The sequence below is a fragment of the Ovis aries genome, chromosome 3 (genome assembly GCF_016772045.2).
Source record: "Ovis aries strain OAR_USU_Benz2616 breed Rambouillet chromosome 3, ARS-UI_Ramb_v3.0, whole genome shotgun sequence".
Taxonomy (NCBI): Eukaryota; Metazoa; Chordata; class Mammalia; order Artiodactyla; family Bovidae; genus Ovis; species Ovis aries.
Window position 1 is genome coordinate 45,262,420 of NC_056056.1, and position 17,581 is coordinate 45,280,000.

At 36.7% G+C, this 17,581-nt stretch overlaps 1 protein-coding gene across 24 annotated transcripts in view; it reads right to left on the reverse strand.

Annotated features, from left to right (window-relative positions):
- The window catches only part of EHBP1 (EH domain binding protein 1), a 356,949-nt gene that overhangs the window by 54,642 nt on the left and 284,726 nt on the right, over positions 1-17,581 (reverse strand). For 16 of the 24 annotated variants that reach the window (XM_060412056.1, XM_060412046.1, XM_060412049.1 and 13 more), the window contains one exon: positions 7,164-7,311. In XM_060412056.1, coding sequence (XP_060268039.1) covers positions 7,164-7,311 — 148 coding nt within the window. The remainder of the gene's footprint in view (positions 1-7,163; positions 7,312-17,581) is intronic. The other 8 variants (XM_060412059.1, XM_060412058.1, XM_060412051.1 and 5 more) reach the window with 1 other exon arrangement.

Sequence of the window (17,581 nt, forward strand, 5' to 3'; positions counted from 1 at the left end):
AGAGTATGGCATTTTGTTCCCGCAACCAGCCCCTATTGATTTCTACTGTCCATAATTAATCTAGAGTGAAAGCACAAAATTCAACATTCATTCATTTACTTTTTCAAGAAACTTTTATTGTATACTGAAACTGCAATTTACAAAACACTGCTAGATGTTGAAGAGATATCAGGTTTCATAAGATACCAAGTTTTAAGACATTTATTCCACCTTAAAGTTACATATAAGTGAAGGTCACTCAGTCATGTCCGACTCTTTGCGACCCCATGGATTGTAGCCTGCCAGGCTCCTCTGTCCCTGGAATTATCCAGGCAAGAACACTGGACTAGGTAGCCATTCCCTTCTCCAGGGGGATCTTCCCAACCGAGGGATTGAACACAGGTCTCCCGTACTGTGGGCAGATTCTTTAGCATCTGAGCCACCAGAGAAGCACAAGAATACTGGAGTGGGTAGCCTATCCCTTCTCCAGGGGATCTTCCCAACCCAGGGACCAGAAGTTATATATACAAATGACTATAATACCATGTAGGACAGTTAAGTGTTATGAAGTAAAAATTAGATAAAGAGCAAATTCAAAGGATGAGAAGATTATTCTTTTGCCAGTAGCACAAGGAACTATTTTTTGGAAGCACTAACCTTTAAATTGAGTCTTCAGAAATGTACAGAATTTCAAAAAGTACAATTGAGGGAAGAGGTTTAGTGGCATGAGAGCACGAAAGTGTACATTATGTTCAAAAAATGGTGTAAAGTCCTATTTGGCTCAAGCATACTTAAAGTGAAATAATGGGAAGTAAGACTTAAAAGGTAAAAAGATTTTACTTGGTAGGAACAGAGGGACACTGGTTTGCTGGTCAGACATGATGGGCAATGTGTTGTTTAAGTTGAGAACAATTTATATAAGCAGTTTTCTACCACAGTGTTTTATGGTAATCAGTTGTGAAATATGTATAATTACTATAAAAGTACTGAAGCTTATGTTTTATGAATTAAAGTATCTCCAATATTATTCCTAAAATATTACTCTTGCTTACGTTCTGACATGTCTTCATATGTGAAAGAAAAAGTGGTTCAGGGATTGCACACAGGAGTATACTAGCCATGTGACATCACCCTTCATTTGAGATCACTGAGTAAGACGATGGACTCTAGAAAAGAAAGGGTGGAGGCAGGAAATCCATGTTGGAGACTCATAACCTCCAGGCAAGTAGTATGGAGGGCTTAATATATCATAAAATAATTGGGAGTGGGTATGACTTGAAAACCAGCTGGATAATGGGTAGTTGGGAGGGATACTGATGAGAGGAAGAGTGAGACAGATGTCAACACTGACTCTCCAGACAGAGGGACTAGAAGGATGGCATTGTTATGAAAAGAAGCTAAGTCTGGAACAGTGGTTGGATATGGGTACTTCAGGTCCTGGGGTTATGCAGTGGGTTAGTCTTTACTCCTTTACACATGCCAGGATAATGTGTGATGTTAAACAGGTGCCATTCATTTTATTTCCTGGCTAAATGAAAACTCTACCCATACTACTCCTCACCAGTAATGATGAATAGGCTAACTCAAAAGTTTTTAAATGTATTGTTAACCTTAGATAAGGATTACTATTTGGGAAGGGGAAGAGTAAAACTTGATCTCCTCTAATGATCAGGTTTTCTTAAGAATAGATTTCCACTTTCTTTCCATTCACGACTTCAGTTTTACAATGAACACTTGATTTTTTTTTAACAGTTATTGTTACATATTTCTTAATACCTATCGAAATACTCTTAATGAATTTTAGCAGAACTAAAGTACATGTGTGTCTGTGTGCTTAAATTATTACATATTAAATATATGATATATATAAGATTATATATATCTTTAAGGCTAACCATTTAAAACCCACTAGGTAAGCATGGCCGGAGAAGGCAGTGGCAACCCACTCTAGTACTCTTGCCTGGACAATCCCATGGATGGAGGAGCCTGGTAGGCTGCAGTCCACGGAGTTGCTAAGAGTCAGACACGGCTGAGCAACTTCACTTTCACTTTTCACTTTCCTGCATTGGAGAAGGAAATGGCAACCCACTCCAGTATTCTTGCCTGGAGACTCCCAGGGATGGGGGAGCCTGGTGGGCTGCCGTCTATGGGGTTGCACAGAGTCGGACACGACTGAAGCGACTTAGCAGGAGCAGCAGCAGCAGCAGCAGGTAAGCGTGGCATAAAGTAAACTAGAGATACAATACACAATAGAAGGTGGTTTGCAAGTATGGCCTGTACGTAGGAAAAAGTAGAAAGAGATTATACATACACTGGAATGAGACAATGCATTCCAACTGACACTGTATAGCACTATAAGCAAAATGGGGATCCCAATGGTATGATTAATAGCACAGAAATAAGACCAGTCTTATAAGACTTATCATTTATAAATAAATTGAATGAAAAGTCTGAATATAAGGGAACAGTTAAAAAAAAAAGAATATCTGTACTTAAAAAAAAAGAAGTTGAGGCTACTGTTAAAAACATATTTACACAAAATGGTAGTTTAGAGAACACCTATGTTTACATGAAACTGTTTCTTTCCAGAAAAAAAGATTTTCAGAATAAGATATCGCATTTGCATCATGATTTAAAAATTCTCATTGAAGGCCCTCTGTAAAATTTATGACTTGTAAAGTTATAAAATGATAGAAAACAATATAAATATATTATTAATGAAAGCTGAAAATAAAAATTACTGAAGGCCTCTAAGATTTTATTTTGGTTGAGTAAATTTAGACAAATCTATTTACCATAACTGAAATAAGGATAACGCAGGCACACAGTCTCATGGATAAAATTTTTTAATTTTAATTTATCCACTTGAAATCCAAAAACAAAGGATACTATTCCATCTAAATCAAAGAAGGGCAAAAATGTCTGCTTAATAGTTACATGATCCCTTAAAAAAAAAAGTTAAATGATTCTAACCCAACTCAAACCAAACCAATAAACTACAGAATAAAAATAAATAGATATGACATAAAATATCCTATATATGATATGGTAGGTATCATAGTTATGACACAAAATATACAAAGATTTAAGTATACATAAATATATAAAAAATCTATATAATATATACCATGTAATATATTATAGATATAATATCATCTTCAAACTGGACAAACACCTTCCTTGCAAGTGCCCATGGACCACTAATAAAAATGCAACATTTGTTTAGGCAAAAACTTTTTAATTTTCAAAGCAGAAATTCAGGCCATATTCTCTGACCAAAATACCACATAACTAAAAATGAAAATATCACACTTTGGCCCCAAACAACTGTACTTTGCCAAGTAAGATCAATATAATAAATGAACTCATAAGTTTGCTACCTAAAATGAGAAGTTTAAAAGGCTGCTATAGGTCTACAACTAAAAAATGAAGAAAAAATGGAAAAAACACATGTAGAATACCACAATATCACCTGACTCTCTTCTAAGCCTTCAAATTATTTCAAGAGGAGAATAAGTAAAAGCTAGGCTGTAGTGGAAACAGTGTCAGACTTTATTTTTTGGGCTCCAAAATCACTGCAGATGGTGGTTGCAGCCATGAAATTAATCCCTGGAAGGAAAGTTATGACCAACCTAGACAGCATATTCAAAAGCAGAGACATTACTTTGCCAACAAAGGTCCGTCTAGTCAAGGCTATGGTTTTTCCTGTGGTCACGTATGGATGTGAGAGTTGGACTGTGAAAAAAGCTGGGCACCGAAGAATTGATGCTTTTGAACTGTGGTGTTGGAGAAGACTCTTGAGAGTCCCTTGGACTGCGAGGAGTTCCAACCAGTCCATCCTAAAGGAAATCAGTCCTGGGTGTTCATTGGAAGGACTGATGCTGAAGCTGAAACTCCAGTACTTTGGCCACCTGATACGAAGAACTGACTCATTGGAAAAGACCCTGACGCTGGGCAGAGAGTGGGGGCAGAAGAAGGGGACAACAGAAGATGAGATGGTTGGATGGCATCTCCAACTCAATGGACATGAGTTTGGGTAAACTCCGGGAGTTGGCGATGGACAGGGAGGCCTGTCATGCTGCGATTCATGGGGTTGCAAAGAGTCCGACACGACTGAGAGACTGAACTGAACTGAGGCTGTAGTTCCTTGGACAGGTTCTGTTATTTCATAAGAATTAGGCTATTTCTGGTTGAAATAGGATGTAAGTGGGATGCTTGGATACCTGGCTTCAGAGATCTAAAATAACTTACAAATACTTTCTGTGAACACCTGAGGCTCATGACACCTCACCTCAAACTTAGCAAGTTTCTTTTCCTCACTGAGGCTGGCTGCTGAGAATGGAAAAAACCAAGCATTTCAAATAGGTTCAGGCAATGAGTCTGAGTATCAAGTTCAACACATCTCCTAGGTTGTGCTTTCACCTTATTATTTCAGCTCTTGACTACTCCCTCTTCTTTGTCACTCTGGACCACTGCTTCCAAAAAATTTCCCTCTCTAGTCCATCATCTAGGCTGGTCCCTACACATTCCTCTCTCATTTTGCACCATTCCTTATTCAGATTTGGTAATTCCCATTAGACAGTGGAAGAGTGGACACTAATTTGTTAATTGTTTTTCCTGACTTATCAACCCCAAAGGGTCATTTTCATTTAGGAATTAGACTCTTGTGAAATCAAGTGAATTTCTAATTAGCTATGTAAATGCCAGCAAACTATAGCATGGGGGCAAAATCCAGCCTACCACCCTTTCAGGGTAAATAACAGGCATGCCCATTAATTTACGTATTGTTCAAATCTACAAGGGCAGAGCCAAGCAGTTAAGAGCGAGAACGTATGGCCTGCAAGCCTGTAAAAATTTACTCTGGCCCTTTCTAGGAAGTTAGCCAAATCCTGGCCCAACACAACAGCTGGCACCACTAAATAGATAAATATCTATGTATGAATGGTTGAATTCTAGGAAAGAATCTTACCCTTTCCCTTGACCTAAAGGTCCCTTCCATTCTGGCCTTGAAAGCTTCAGCTTAGGCTTTGATGCCAGAGCAGACCTAGTCAGATCTATACACCCTTATGAAGACAGGCCAATATCCACCACTGAGGTCAAGAAAAAGGCCTGCACTGCTTGAAGGCCAACTTCAGCTCTGATTAAGAGCCTACCATCTGATATGTGGCCACTTCCAACATGCAAGGTATGGTATGGTCTATGAGAGAAATGGGCCCTGATCACGTTGGGCATCTTAGGGAAGAGTCTTCACTCTTCAGCAGGTTCTCATAAGTCATCTGTTGAACTCTGTCCCATCTTCATTTCATCTGGCTTTTCCTTTTCTAGTCTGTACTTCTTTGTTAGTTTCAGAGATCTAATCCTCACTTGTTCTTTATTCACTTTGTTGACTGTTGAATGATGCCAAAATCAGGTCTTCACTTTCCCTAGTTACCAAGCTGGGAAGCTACCCATTTTGGAGGATGTAACACTGACTAAGTCTCTCTACCTAGTCTAGTTCTGGCTTAGTCTCAACTGGGATTGGATTATAGAGATAAGACCAATTACATAGCTGACTCACCCCATACCCTTAGTCAGAAAATTTTAATCCTTAGTTTTCCCAGAGTTCACAACTCATTTAGCATTGTTATCTGCTGCCTGTTAGGAAAAAAAAAATTAAAAGAGACAGTGGATGCCTCTCTATTTTATGTTTACTCTTCTATGGGTTTACAATGTCACATGGAAATAATACCAGTAGTTTTAACAGTCTATCTGGAGGGTCAAGAATATGAGGCTTTTTTTTTCTTTAATCATTCTGCGATACAAGGAAGCAGAGACATCTAACTAAGGTTTACTGAGAGTATCTGGAATTTCTATGATATCAAAGAAACATCTTCTTACTACTAATAAATGAAAGCAAACTATAATAGCATTATATAAATGTAGCTGTGAGTGTTTACTGAAGTAGTGAAAGTCACTCAGTTGTGTCCGACTCTTGCGACCCCATGGACTGTAGCCTGCAAGGTTGCTCTGTCCATGGGATTCTTCAGGCAACAATACTGGAGTGGGCTGCCATTCCCTTCTCCATATAGAAACTGTAATAAAAACTCTGAATGATAGGAGTTGAAAAGGTAAGATGAAAGACTTAACTAAGAAACAAACATTCTGAGAACACCAGATGGACAGAAACATAGCTATTTGGGAAAGCAGCTTTCAAATATATGGGGATGAGGTAACATGCTATAGGCAATTGTTGGAATGCTCTACAACAGTAAGATTTTAATATAAGGGATCAATTAGAAATAACAGCAGTAAGTTTCAGTTTACTATGAAGAAACTTATTATTGACCTAGAAATAGTTTCCTTTGTTTCAGTTCTCTAAGGTTTTATTCGAGTCCTCACTTGCCTACTCTCCAGAGTGATCTTAGCATTTAAGATTAACTCAGAACAAGTACCTGGCATGTTCTGGTAGATAAATAGGTCACGTACCTTTGAAATAAAAAAGCCCTCTTGAGTATACTACTAAAATAAAAATGTAAAAAGTTTCAAGTTAAAAGTGCTGAAATTGAGCACTGAGAGGTAAAATTAAAATTCCCTTTAATTATATGTGTATATAGTCCTTGTTTCAACATCAAGCTTAGAAAAATTTCTACAGATATTGAAAAAGACCCTCTTCAAATAAGAAGACTAAGAGAAATGCATATGGGACTTATTAAAAATTCTTACATGTCAGGTTATAGTGCTGGAAACGTTGTTAAAGCTACTTTCCGAAGATCTGGCTCAAAGTGAAAATCTCTCAAGCCAAAGCTCTCCACTAACAAGTCTTGTGATCCAGATGCTGAGGACTTGATTGCATTTTACCATTCTAATACAATTAATGAGGTATCATGGGGAATCACAAACTAAGGCCTGTCAGAGTTTTCTCCTAAATCATATTCTTGGTATTTCTCGAGTACTAATCATACTTAATCATAATCAAAGTACTTCCTGAGTTGTTAAAAATTAAGTCAAAGAGTTGATTTTGAAAAATGGCAATAGTCATCTTCTGATTTACTATGTTTTCTTTAAGTTTTTAGCAACACACCAGTAGGTTAGAAACTTTATGTATTTGATGCACAACATTTTGAAGTAAGAATAAAATGTCCTGAAAGGTCCATCACGGATTTCTGGGTTGTCTGTAGAATATGATACAAGATTCTTAAACTCACCTCCAGATGCCTTTGACCTTTCTTTCAACTTTTCTGCAGCCATTTCACCATAGCTGGGAAGTTCTGACATCTTCACTCCAGATCGAGCTTCTGCTATTAGCTGACGAGCTCTCTCTCTCAGCTGCCGACGTCGCTCTTCATCTTGCTGCTAAGATATATTGAACAGTTGCCAACTCAGTAATTGACAGAAATGCAATTTCATTTTCAATCTGATCATCATGATAGTAACTGGTTTACAGCATGGTGCTTGGCCCACATTATAAATAGGATGCTCTATATCAGTTGGATGTCACACCATTTTTAAAAGACATCCAAGAATCAGATTTTTAAAAACATTTACAAATTATTCTACTAAAATGTCTGTTAAAAATTCAAAGTAGCCTTTAAAGAATGTTTGGCAATATAATTACTGAGAAAGTAGCAGGATCAACTATTAAGAAAATGACCGGGCTTTTAGGAAAAAAGTCACAATACTGCAAACAGAATTTCAATTAACACATAATTTTTTTAAGATTAAAATGTAACTTGCATGTCTCTAGTAAAGGCATATAGCACTGGCTAAAGGAAATGTTTGATAATAGAAAATGCTGCTACATCATATTGGTCAAATACAGAAAATGGTATTTTTAGGGGGCTACAGCAGGAATAGATAGCACATTAGTTCCTCAGTTATTGTTGATAGTTTTAAAAATCAGAATTAGGTACTGATGTACTACTATCTCCATTTCTACTCTCCCCCAAGACACACACTGAAAAGAAAAAGTAAAATCTAGCATGGGTTTTGGTATTTGAAATAACTAAAAATGACAGAGAATTAAATAAATTAGATTTTGCCTCCTAAAAACAGGTTATTATGAATTGCAAATAATCAATGTGAAATTGCTTTGTAAACTGGAAAGTATATAAGGCATTATTATTATGACAAAACAAAGCCTGAAATAATCTGGCCCCAACATATCTGTAGTTAACCTCTTCCAATCTCTATAAAACCTCACATCTATTTATACAAATTGTTTGTATCATGTGGTTTCATGCATCCATGGATTTGAAATGAATACATCATTTCATCTTCCTGGAAAGTTCCTCTCTCATTTATTTAACTCCTACTCATTCCTCAAGATTCATTTCAAATCCACTAAATTTCTCTGACTACTCTTCTGTCCTCCTTGCTGGTGGAAAGTTCTCCTTTGTTGCTACAAAAGAGTGTGTGTGTGTGTGTGTGTGTGTGTGTGCAGTGCAAGTGATTACTTTTTAAAACACTACATATCAAGTTAAAACTCTGCACAAATGCCTCCTTAGCAGAATTGAGCCACTCAAAGGCAGGAGCTAGATTTGACTTATCTTTGTATCTTTGGTCCTTAGCACACATCCTGGTGCTTGGTACTTGCTATAGAAATTTCAGGCATGAAAATTTATAATTTATACTCACAAAGCTTCTAATACAGAGGGAGAGCTAAAACAGCCACAATAAGGGGATGCGATTAAAATGCAGGAAGAGTTCAGAAGAAAGAAGTTTGCTTTTGTGTGTAACTCCCCCCCCCCCCCCCCCCCGCCAAGGGGGATGATCAACCAGAGGTGTACATTTAACAACAACGTATAAAATAGGTTGGCACAGAGGGACTGGAAAGAGAGTACTTAGGAGGCTCTTATAAATAGGACGAGGAAGCTATCATGAGACTCAGAACTGGGATAGTGGCAATGGGAATGGAAGGAGACAAGCGTAAGAAACACATCAGAGCTAGAACTGGTACCTGTATCAATTCTTGGTAACTGATCAGAGGTAGAGGGAAGAAAAAAAGCTGACTCAGAAGTTCTAAACTTGGGTAACTAGAAATGTGGCATTAAAAATAGAAATAGAAAAACGAAGATGAATTATAAGAGGAAAAGGCTGGAAGTCCGGGGTAAGATAGACTAGATTTGAGAGGCTGGTTGGACATTTGAGTCAAGATGTAAGTAGTTGGGAAGTGAAAATGATGCTAGAGAGTGAAGTCAAACTATGACTACAGAGCTAATGGCCAAAGTGACAGGAATACACGAAATCACCTGAAGAAGTTCTGTAGAGAAAAATAAAACCTACTAACTAAAACATTACTTTGCCAACAAAGGTCCGTCTAGTCAAGGCTATGGTTTTTCCTGTGGTCATGTATGGATGTGAGAGTTGGACTGTGAAGAAGGCTGAGCGCTGAAGAATTGATGCTTTTGAACTGTGGTGTTGGAGAAGACTCTTGAGAGTCCCTTGGACTGCAAGGAGATCCAACCAGTCCATTCTGAAGGAGATCAGCCCTGGGATTTCTTTGGAAGGAATGATGCTAAAGCTGAAACTCCAGTACTTTGGCCACCTCCTGCGAAGAGCTGACTCACTGGAAAAGACTTTGATGCTGGGAGGGATTGGGGGCAGGAGGAGAAGGGGACGACCGAGGATGAGATGGCTGGATGGCATCACAGACTCGATGGATGTGAGTCTGAGTGAACTCCGGGAGACGGTGATGGACAGGGAGGCCTGGCGTGCTGCGATTCATGTGTTCGCAAAGAGTCGGACACGACTGAGCGACTGAACTGAACTGAAATCATGGAAAACATCTACGTTTAGGTAAAAATAGGAAAAGAAGACAGAGAAGGAAGAGGATGAGAACTGTAACACTGATACATCTTGAGAATCAAAGATGAAGAGGCTTCCATGAAAAAGGGAATAATCGACTGCAGTAAATGTTAGAGGTTAATGAGTCTGAAAGTTTAAAAAGGGCAATTAAACTTGGTAGGTAACAGCATTAGAGAGCGGGGTAAGTCACTAGACTGATGGAGTTCAGGCCTAGGCAATTGTTCACAAATTTTGAGATGGCTAGAACTGAGAGCTGTCAAAATTAATGAGGGTAGATTAACAGGGGTATAGAATGGACCCAGAGACAAGCTTGAAGCTCCCAGTGAGCAAAGTGAAACAATTCAGTATCAAACAAACACCCAATGACTGTGATGAATTGAATAATCAATGAAATCACACAATGAATCAGTGAAAATTCATCAATTCATTATGACATTCAAAAAGTTCTTAGAGGATATATAAACTCATCTGGGGGTGCTTTTAATAGAACTCCTTGAGACTTCCTGGTGGTCTAGCAGCTGGGACTCTGCGGTCCCAAAGCAGGAGGCCCAGGTTTGGTCCCTGGTTGGGGAAGTGGATCCCACATACCGCAACTAAGAGCTCACATGCTACAACTAAAGATCCCAAGTGCTGCAATGAAGACTGAAAATCTAGTGTGCTGCAAATTAAATATGGCATAGCCAAATAAATAGATAATTTAAAAAAAGAGTATTCCCCCAAATTAGTATTTGGAGAAAAAAAATCAAGCACTTATCCTGTCTTTCCAGTGGGAACTGAAGTTTAGGGCAACTAATAAATAGCCCAGTTAGTGACACAACAGAAAACTCTACTTTATAAAATGATGCCAGCTATAATAATAATTTCTTTAAAAGCAAAATAAAAAAATGAAACTTTCCCATTCATACAAGAATGATTGATTCTAGCAAGGCTTATGAACTATTATTAAAGCTCCTAAGAAAATGTTTGATGGGAAACTGGATATTTATATTACATACTTTCCAAAGATGACCATGACAGTATTTCTCATCCTACAAACATTCTGCAGTGTGACCTTGCTATTTCCTCATCAAGAGATGACATATTTAATTTCCTTCCCCTTGAGTATGGGCTAGTGTAAGTGACTTGTATATAATCAACAGAAAACAGAAGTGTTGAAGGTGACTTGCAAGGCTGGGTCAGAAAAGGCTATACCCTTTTGCCCAGTTCTCTTGAAATTCTTGCATTTTATGTGTTTTGGGAACCCAACTGTCATGTTGTGAGAATCCCAAGCTATATGCAGGTGCACTAGTTCACATTCCCAGCCAAGTTCAGTCTTGAGTCTTCTGAGCTCACGTATCAGACATGTGAATAAAGGCTTCTTCAGAATCTCAGCCTTTAGCCACTTTGGGTCACTTCCAACTGCTCAAGTCTCCCCAACTGAGACTTCAGACAATGTGGAACAGAGACAAAGCACACACACTGTACCCTATCTGAAATCCTGACCCACAGAACCAGTGAGGATAAAAATAATTTTAGACCATTATGTTTGGGATTGTTTTACACATTAATAATTAGATCATGTGGTTAAGTAATACCATATAGATTATTTCCCGGTTGTAAGAAGAAAACCATATTTTAAATCGAGACATCAGAACTAGATCAGGGATTAGAACACTACTCTAATGGTCAATCTTGGCATCTCTAATGTTGAGTCAACCATATGTAACATGTTTTTTGATGTGAAGCACATGAAGCAAGCGCCACCTATAATACTCTAGCCCAAATGTCTAAAGTGAATCTACTAAGCCTTTAGATATATAATCTCCAGTTTATCATAAACACAGGGGATAGAGAAACATGATAAATGGCAGAACAAGGAAGCAAACTAACCAACCTAGCAAGTAGAATATTCAGGCTAACTGACCTGGTCATTTTAATGAGAGAGAGTTATAAAAACAAACACACAACAAAAACCAACTAACCAATCACCATCCCCACCAATAAAAGGGACCTGACCAGATGCAATGTATAGGCCTGGGTTAGACACTAGTTGGATAAACCAGCTATAAAGGACACTGCTGAATAAATTAAAGAAATCTGAATATAATTGTAGTATTAAATGAGAGAAAATACAATGACTGCAAAAACTGTTTATACATTAATAACTTAATTTTGTCTTTTTGGCAAAATATATATGCAGACCTAAAAGGTTATTTACAAAGTTGTCATGGTGGAGCTATCAGGGTATGGAAATGTGGTATTTTTGTTTTCCTCAATTTCTCTTCATTTTCTAACTTTCTATAATATAACGACACTACCTTTGTAATATAAGTTATTTTTAAAAAGTCTTGGGGTAAAGGAAGAAAGAAATGAGATGACAGGTTTCTAGGTTGGATGGTTGTGGTAGGGGCAAAAGACTAGAGAGCTAACATTCAAGAGAAAGTAATTTTCTTAATATTTAGAGAGGCAGACTTATTTGTAGTTAGAGGAGTAGTATACATTGGGTAGAGTGAAACTGAAGATGCAATAATAATAATACACAAAAATCCTCAGTTTATTATTAGTATTTCTAAACTTAGAAAATAAAAAGGAAAGGTAGGCTTGATAATGGTGATTTTGGTGTTGGCTTAAAGCTCAACATTCAGAAAACTACATCACTTCATGGCAAATAGATGGCGAAACAGTGGAAACAGTGGCTGACTTTATTTTTCTGGGCTCCAAAATCACTGCAGATGGTGACCGCAGCCATGAAATTAAAAGACATGTACTCTTTGGAAGGAAAGTTATGACCGACCTAGACAGCATATTAAAAAGCAGAGACATTACTTTGCCAACAAAGGTCCATCTAGTCAAGGCTATGGTTTTCCCAGTGGTCATGAATGGATGTGAGAGTTGGACTATAAAGAAAGCTGAGCGCAGCTTTGATGCTTTTGAACTGTGGTGTTGGAGAAGACTCTTGAGAGTCCCGTGGACTGTGAGGAGATCCAACCAGTCCATCCTAAAGGAGATCAGTCCTGGGTGTTCATTGGAAGGACTGATGTTGAAGATGAACCTCCAATACTTTGGCCATCTGATGCAAAGAGTTGACTCATTGGAAAAGACCCTGATGCTGGGAAAGATTGAGGGCAGGAGGAAAAGGGGACGACAGAGGATGAGATGGTTGGATGGTATCACCGACTCGATGGACATAGGTTTGGGTGGACTCCAGGAGTTTGTGATGGACAGGGAGGCCTGGTATGCTGCCGTTCATGGGGTCGCAAAGAGTTGGACATGACTGAGTGACTGAACTCAACTGAACTGATTCATATTTCATGAGCTTTTATGTGCTAAGTGCTTTATATGTATGATGAGTTCATTTAATTTTTACAACCCAATTTGTACCAATGAGAATATTTAGTTTTAGAGTTCCAAGATCTCACAGCTAGAACTGATGTTAGAGCTCGGAGTCCAACCCTGGTCTGTTTGACTACAGGGCCCTGCTCTTAACCTCCAAACTATTTGATCCCCAAAAGTACCAAATTACATGACCAACTAAGGAAAATTGAGCTTTTTACTAAACTTTCATCTTTCAAATTTAAGAGAAGTTAAGAGCACTAATAAAAACCATTATTTGATATGCCTCAGGCAACTAGGTTTAAGTGAATTTCACTGCATGAGTAATAACTTCTTGCAGAGTTGGAATTTGGTGATTCAGACTAAGATGAAGTGGTCTTGGGTCATCTTAACTGCATAAAAATGAAATAAATGATTCTACCTTTCTGAATATGAAATGAGAACCTAGCTTTCTCTTACCACCTACCATTTTCTCCTCCTCCCACAGTAATACTCCCATCTGCAAATGTTTCTGAGATCTTACCAAGAGTGCAATTTAAAGCAGACAATCATTAATAAAACCAACTCTAAATACTAATTAGGGACACTTTATCAATTTCCATGTAAATTGTTTGTTTGTAACTATTTACCTGTCATTGTTCTCCATACAATAGAAAAAAATGCAAATGAACAAATCAGAATGCAGCCCTAATGGGACTTTCTGTTTATAACCATTAGCCCAGAAGTGTGCTGTAATTCAATTCTCAAGTAGCAAGATTTAGTCTCATTAACACACTGCAAGGGCAGGTTATAACTCATAAAACCCTACAGTAAACAAAATTTATGGACACAGCACAAAATCTTGAGCCTGATTGACAGAATTCTAGTTCCCTATCAGATTGCCTTGATTTACTTTTCTACTAATGTCCTAACACCATAGAGACAATTTTGCTTGGGCCTAGAGCTCTCCAGTGGGATGGCATATCTGTGCTGTTTGTTTTCTCACCCATTAAGTTCTCTTAAGACAAAGAGCCAACTGAGAAAATAGAAGTTAATTGTTAAGGTCACAAGGAAAAGCTTGTAATTATAGCAATTGATTATGCAACCAATTTAACTGATAGTATTACTAATTTCCAGATTCCTTATATATAAAACTATTTCACCTTAATTTTTACATATAGGCTTCATTAAGTCAGTTTTTACATTATTATTTAAAGAACAGATTATACAAAATCTTTGTATCTTTTACTTAAAAGAAACATATTGTTTATGTCAAAGGAATAAAACGACCAGAGAGTAAGGATGATGATTATTTTGTTATTTTTGTATGTTTGTAGATTTGAGTATTTCTGACAATGATGGTTTGCTTAAAACTATTCAAATACAGAAATGTGTTATCTGTTTTCACCTTTCTGCATTCAAAGGAAGACAGTGAGTGACTCATAGCTGTAAATAAGTCATCTGTTTACCAAATCTGCTGAAAAAAATAAAGGAATCCTTTCAATGGGATGCAGTGTAAGTACCTTAGAAGACTGCTGTCATGAAAAATTCAGTACATAGGAAACCTATCTTTCATTTATCTGCCTCGTCTAAATAAACTTAAATAAATTGAAGCAGGTTTCCTATTTTTTTAAGAATGGGTCTGATGGCATTTACCTTTTTCTGTACAGTATGATTAAGAGAGTTAGACTGATTTACATAGGACATTCGCGCTTTTGTAAGATGGATGTACTCTTTAGAGGGAAGCTATATTTTTAAGTAAATACTGGCTGTGTGCCTGTGCAGTGTGTTCACAGGTGCTGTCTCATTTACCATTCACCACTCTGAGGTAACCAATGTCACTCTGGTTTCACAGAAATGGAATTGCACTTAAATATACTGCCCAAGGTCATACATCTTGTAAATGGCACAGTAAGAATTAAAATCAGTGTCTGTCTGATTTCAAAGGGTTGGTCCTGTCTATTACATTGTTGGTGTTCAGAAAATTTGTCTCAAGCCCTATTGCTGTTGTGATTAAAAAACAACAACAACAGTTTTTTACTTACTTTTGGGCTATACAAATAAAGTTTAATGCTCCTCTGTGCTACTGAAAACAGAGAGGTAAAGAGAAATTAACTTATTTATATTCATTTAAAACTTACATTCTTGACCTTAAATTATAAGCCTTCAGAAAAGTGCTGAATGTGATACATTTAAGCTCCACTTTCCTCTTACCTAACATCTTCAGAATAAGGCTAAAGTCCTGTTATGGTACAAAAAGCTTGTATTTCAACACAACGGATTTAAATATTCAAATATAGAAGATGGATCCTAACTAACCACTTTGGACATAAACTGAAAAAATATTTTCACAGCATGTCTTCAAGATACTATTTTCCTTATCGTTCTAAAATGGTCTACAATCTGCCATAGATAGACACACTAGTAAAACTTGACAATTTAAGGACAAACTCTTCAAGAATAAGTAATGTAATTCCTTGTTTCCTTTCCATAAAAACGTATTGGTATGCAATTTTTATATTTCACAGTTCACCGACATCTAGGCAAGCTTTCTTCCACTGCTTCAATGGTGCTACTTTTAATTTTATCCTCCTTAGTCGTAGTAATTAAAGTGATCAGCAGTGGCATCCCAGCGGCTTTGACACAGCTACAACCCCCTAGCAGACTTTTGCTTTTAAGGGGAAGAGGGAGAAAAAGACTAGAGTTTCATTTCACAGAGAACAAGAAAATCAAGCTTCTCCAATCCTCAACTTTATTCAATTGTTCTTTCAGCAGCCTTTGGATCTTAAGAATCAAATAAAAATGGCTGCCATGGGGGGTCCTTTTGATACTTGCCGCAAATGTCACTAACTGACATTACTTTAGCCGAAAAATGATGCCATGGATTTGTGAAGGTGAATTAAAACATGAGAAACTGTCAGTGTAGCTGCTGAGATCATTACCCACCCAAGGGTGTCTTTTATAACATTAGATATTTTTATTCAGTCAGTTGAAAACTATAGGCTGAGAAGGCTTTCTATTTAAGAAACATGTCTACACACATTATCATGAAATATGCTTTTGCAAAATTTACAAATATGTTATTTCAACATAGTTTGCATCTTTAGTCTTTGTAAATCTGTATTTATAATAGAACAAAGCAGAGTATTTCTACCAATAAACCCATATAACTCCCTTAACAACACAATATCCTGTGCTTACTTGTGTTCTTCAGTGTTTTCATAGTTTTAGTAAATGAACTTCTATTACTTGGGCTAAATACATTTTAACTTATCTAAAATTTTTAAAGGGATTTACTTAGTACTGCTAATATTTCATTGGATTCTATTCTCAAAATGGTCCGTGAAATTCCTCAGTTTTATAGTAAAATAAGAGAAAGAACTTGACTGCCACCCTTTCATCATTAGACAGGAAGCAAAGCTCTGTTATTAGGCATTCAGAAAGGACAAAAAAAAAAAATTTGTGCTTGTCCAGAGGCAAGGATTACCAAAGTGCACCTATTCACTTGCAACCAAAGATAAAAATAAAAAATAAAATTACAAGATCTTTAAAGGTTTGGGAAGACTAGGTATTTTCCTGCCAGCTTGATCAGTTCTTGACTGAATAAATAGGATTTAGAGTAAAACATTAAAACTGTTTAGCAGATCTTTTCAACCCATTTCAAACTTTTCTTATGCTGGTTTGTAATATAAGCAGACATGCTTATAAATGGCCACACCTGCTCATTTCTCTGGGGATGGCCTGATCTCTGTTTCTCTAACAAAGAAAGAAAGAAAGAAAAAAATCAGCCTTTCTTGTTGCAAAACAGAGTGGAAAGTCAAAATCTTTCTCAAGTTTGCCCCATCTGGTCAGATTAAATCTTTGATCAACCCTGGGGATTACATTTATTTTTGTAGTAACTACTAAATTTTGGATTTGTTTAAAATACATAGGCAAAATATTAAACAGACTGTGAATTTTAAGTTTGAGATCTATTTATAATATATGAGCAGAAAGTATAAGAGAATTAGTTTAGAAAAAACAGAAATGCATTTAAAGAATTTATATTTCATTAGTATTCATTTCACAAAACTGAATATATCATACTTGAGTTTTAAAAAAGAGCTCTTTGTTTCCAGATACAGAAATGGTCATTTTTAATTGCAGCATTTGTTTTGCCTGAGTACTCTAAAATAAAGAATTCTAAACGTAAGAGTGTATGATCAAGTTAATGTTGCTAAATGAGCCTTTCCTTTCAGTATCTAGAAGCAATCTGGGATATAAAGTTTTACATTCTAAGTCAGTAACCATTTTCTTTCATTCATTCAACTTATATGAGTTTCTAGTAGGTACTATATTTCTCTAAAAAGAATTATTTTTAGGATTATAAAAACAATTATTTTGTGTTTTTGAAAACTTCAAATTACATGAGCAGAACTAATAAAAATAGTTTGGGCCTCCAAAAAGGGTTCTTTGATAATTTAATTTCTCTTTTCTTTGTGAAATTGATAACTTCTTAGTTTAAAAAAATTATAAGAAAAAAAAGAAG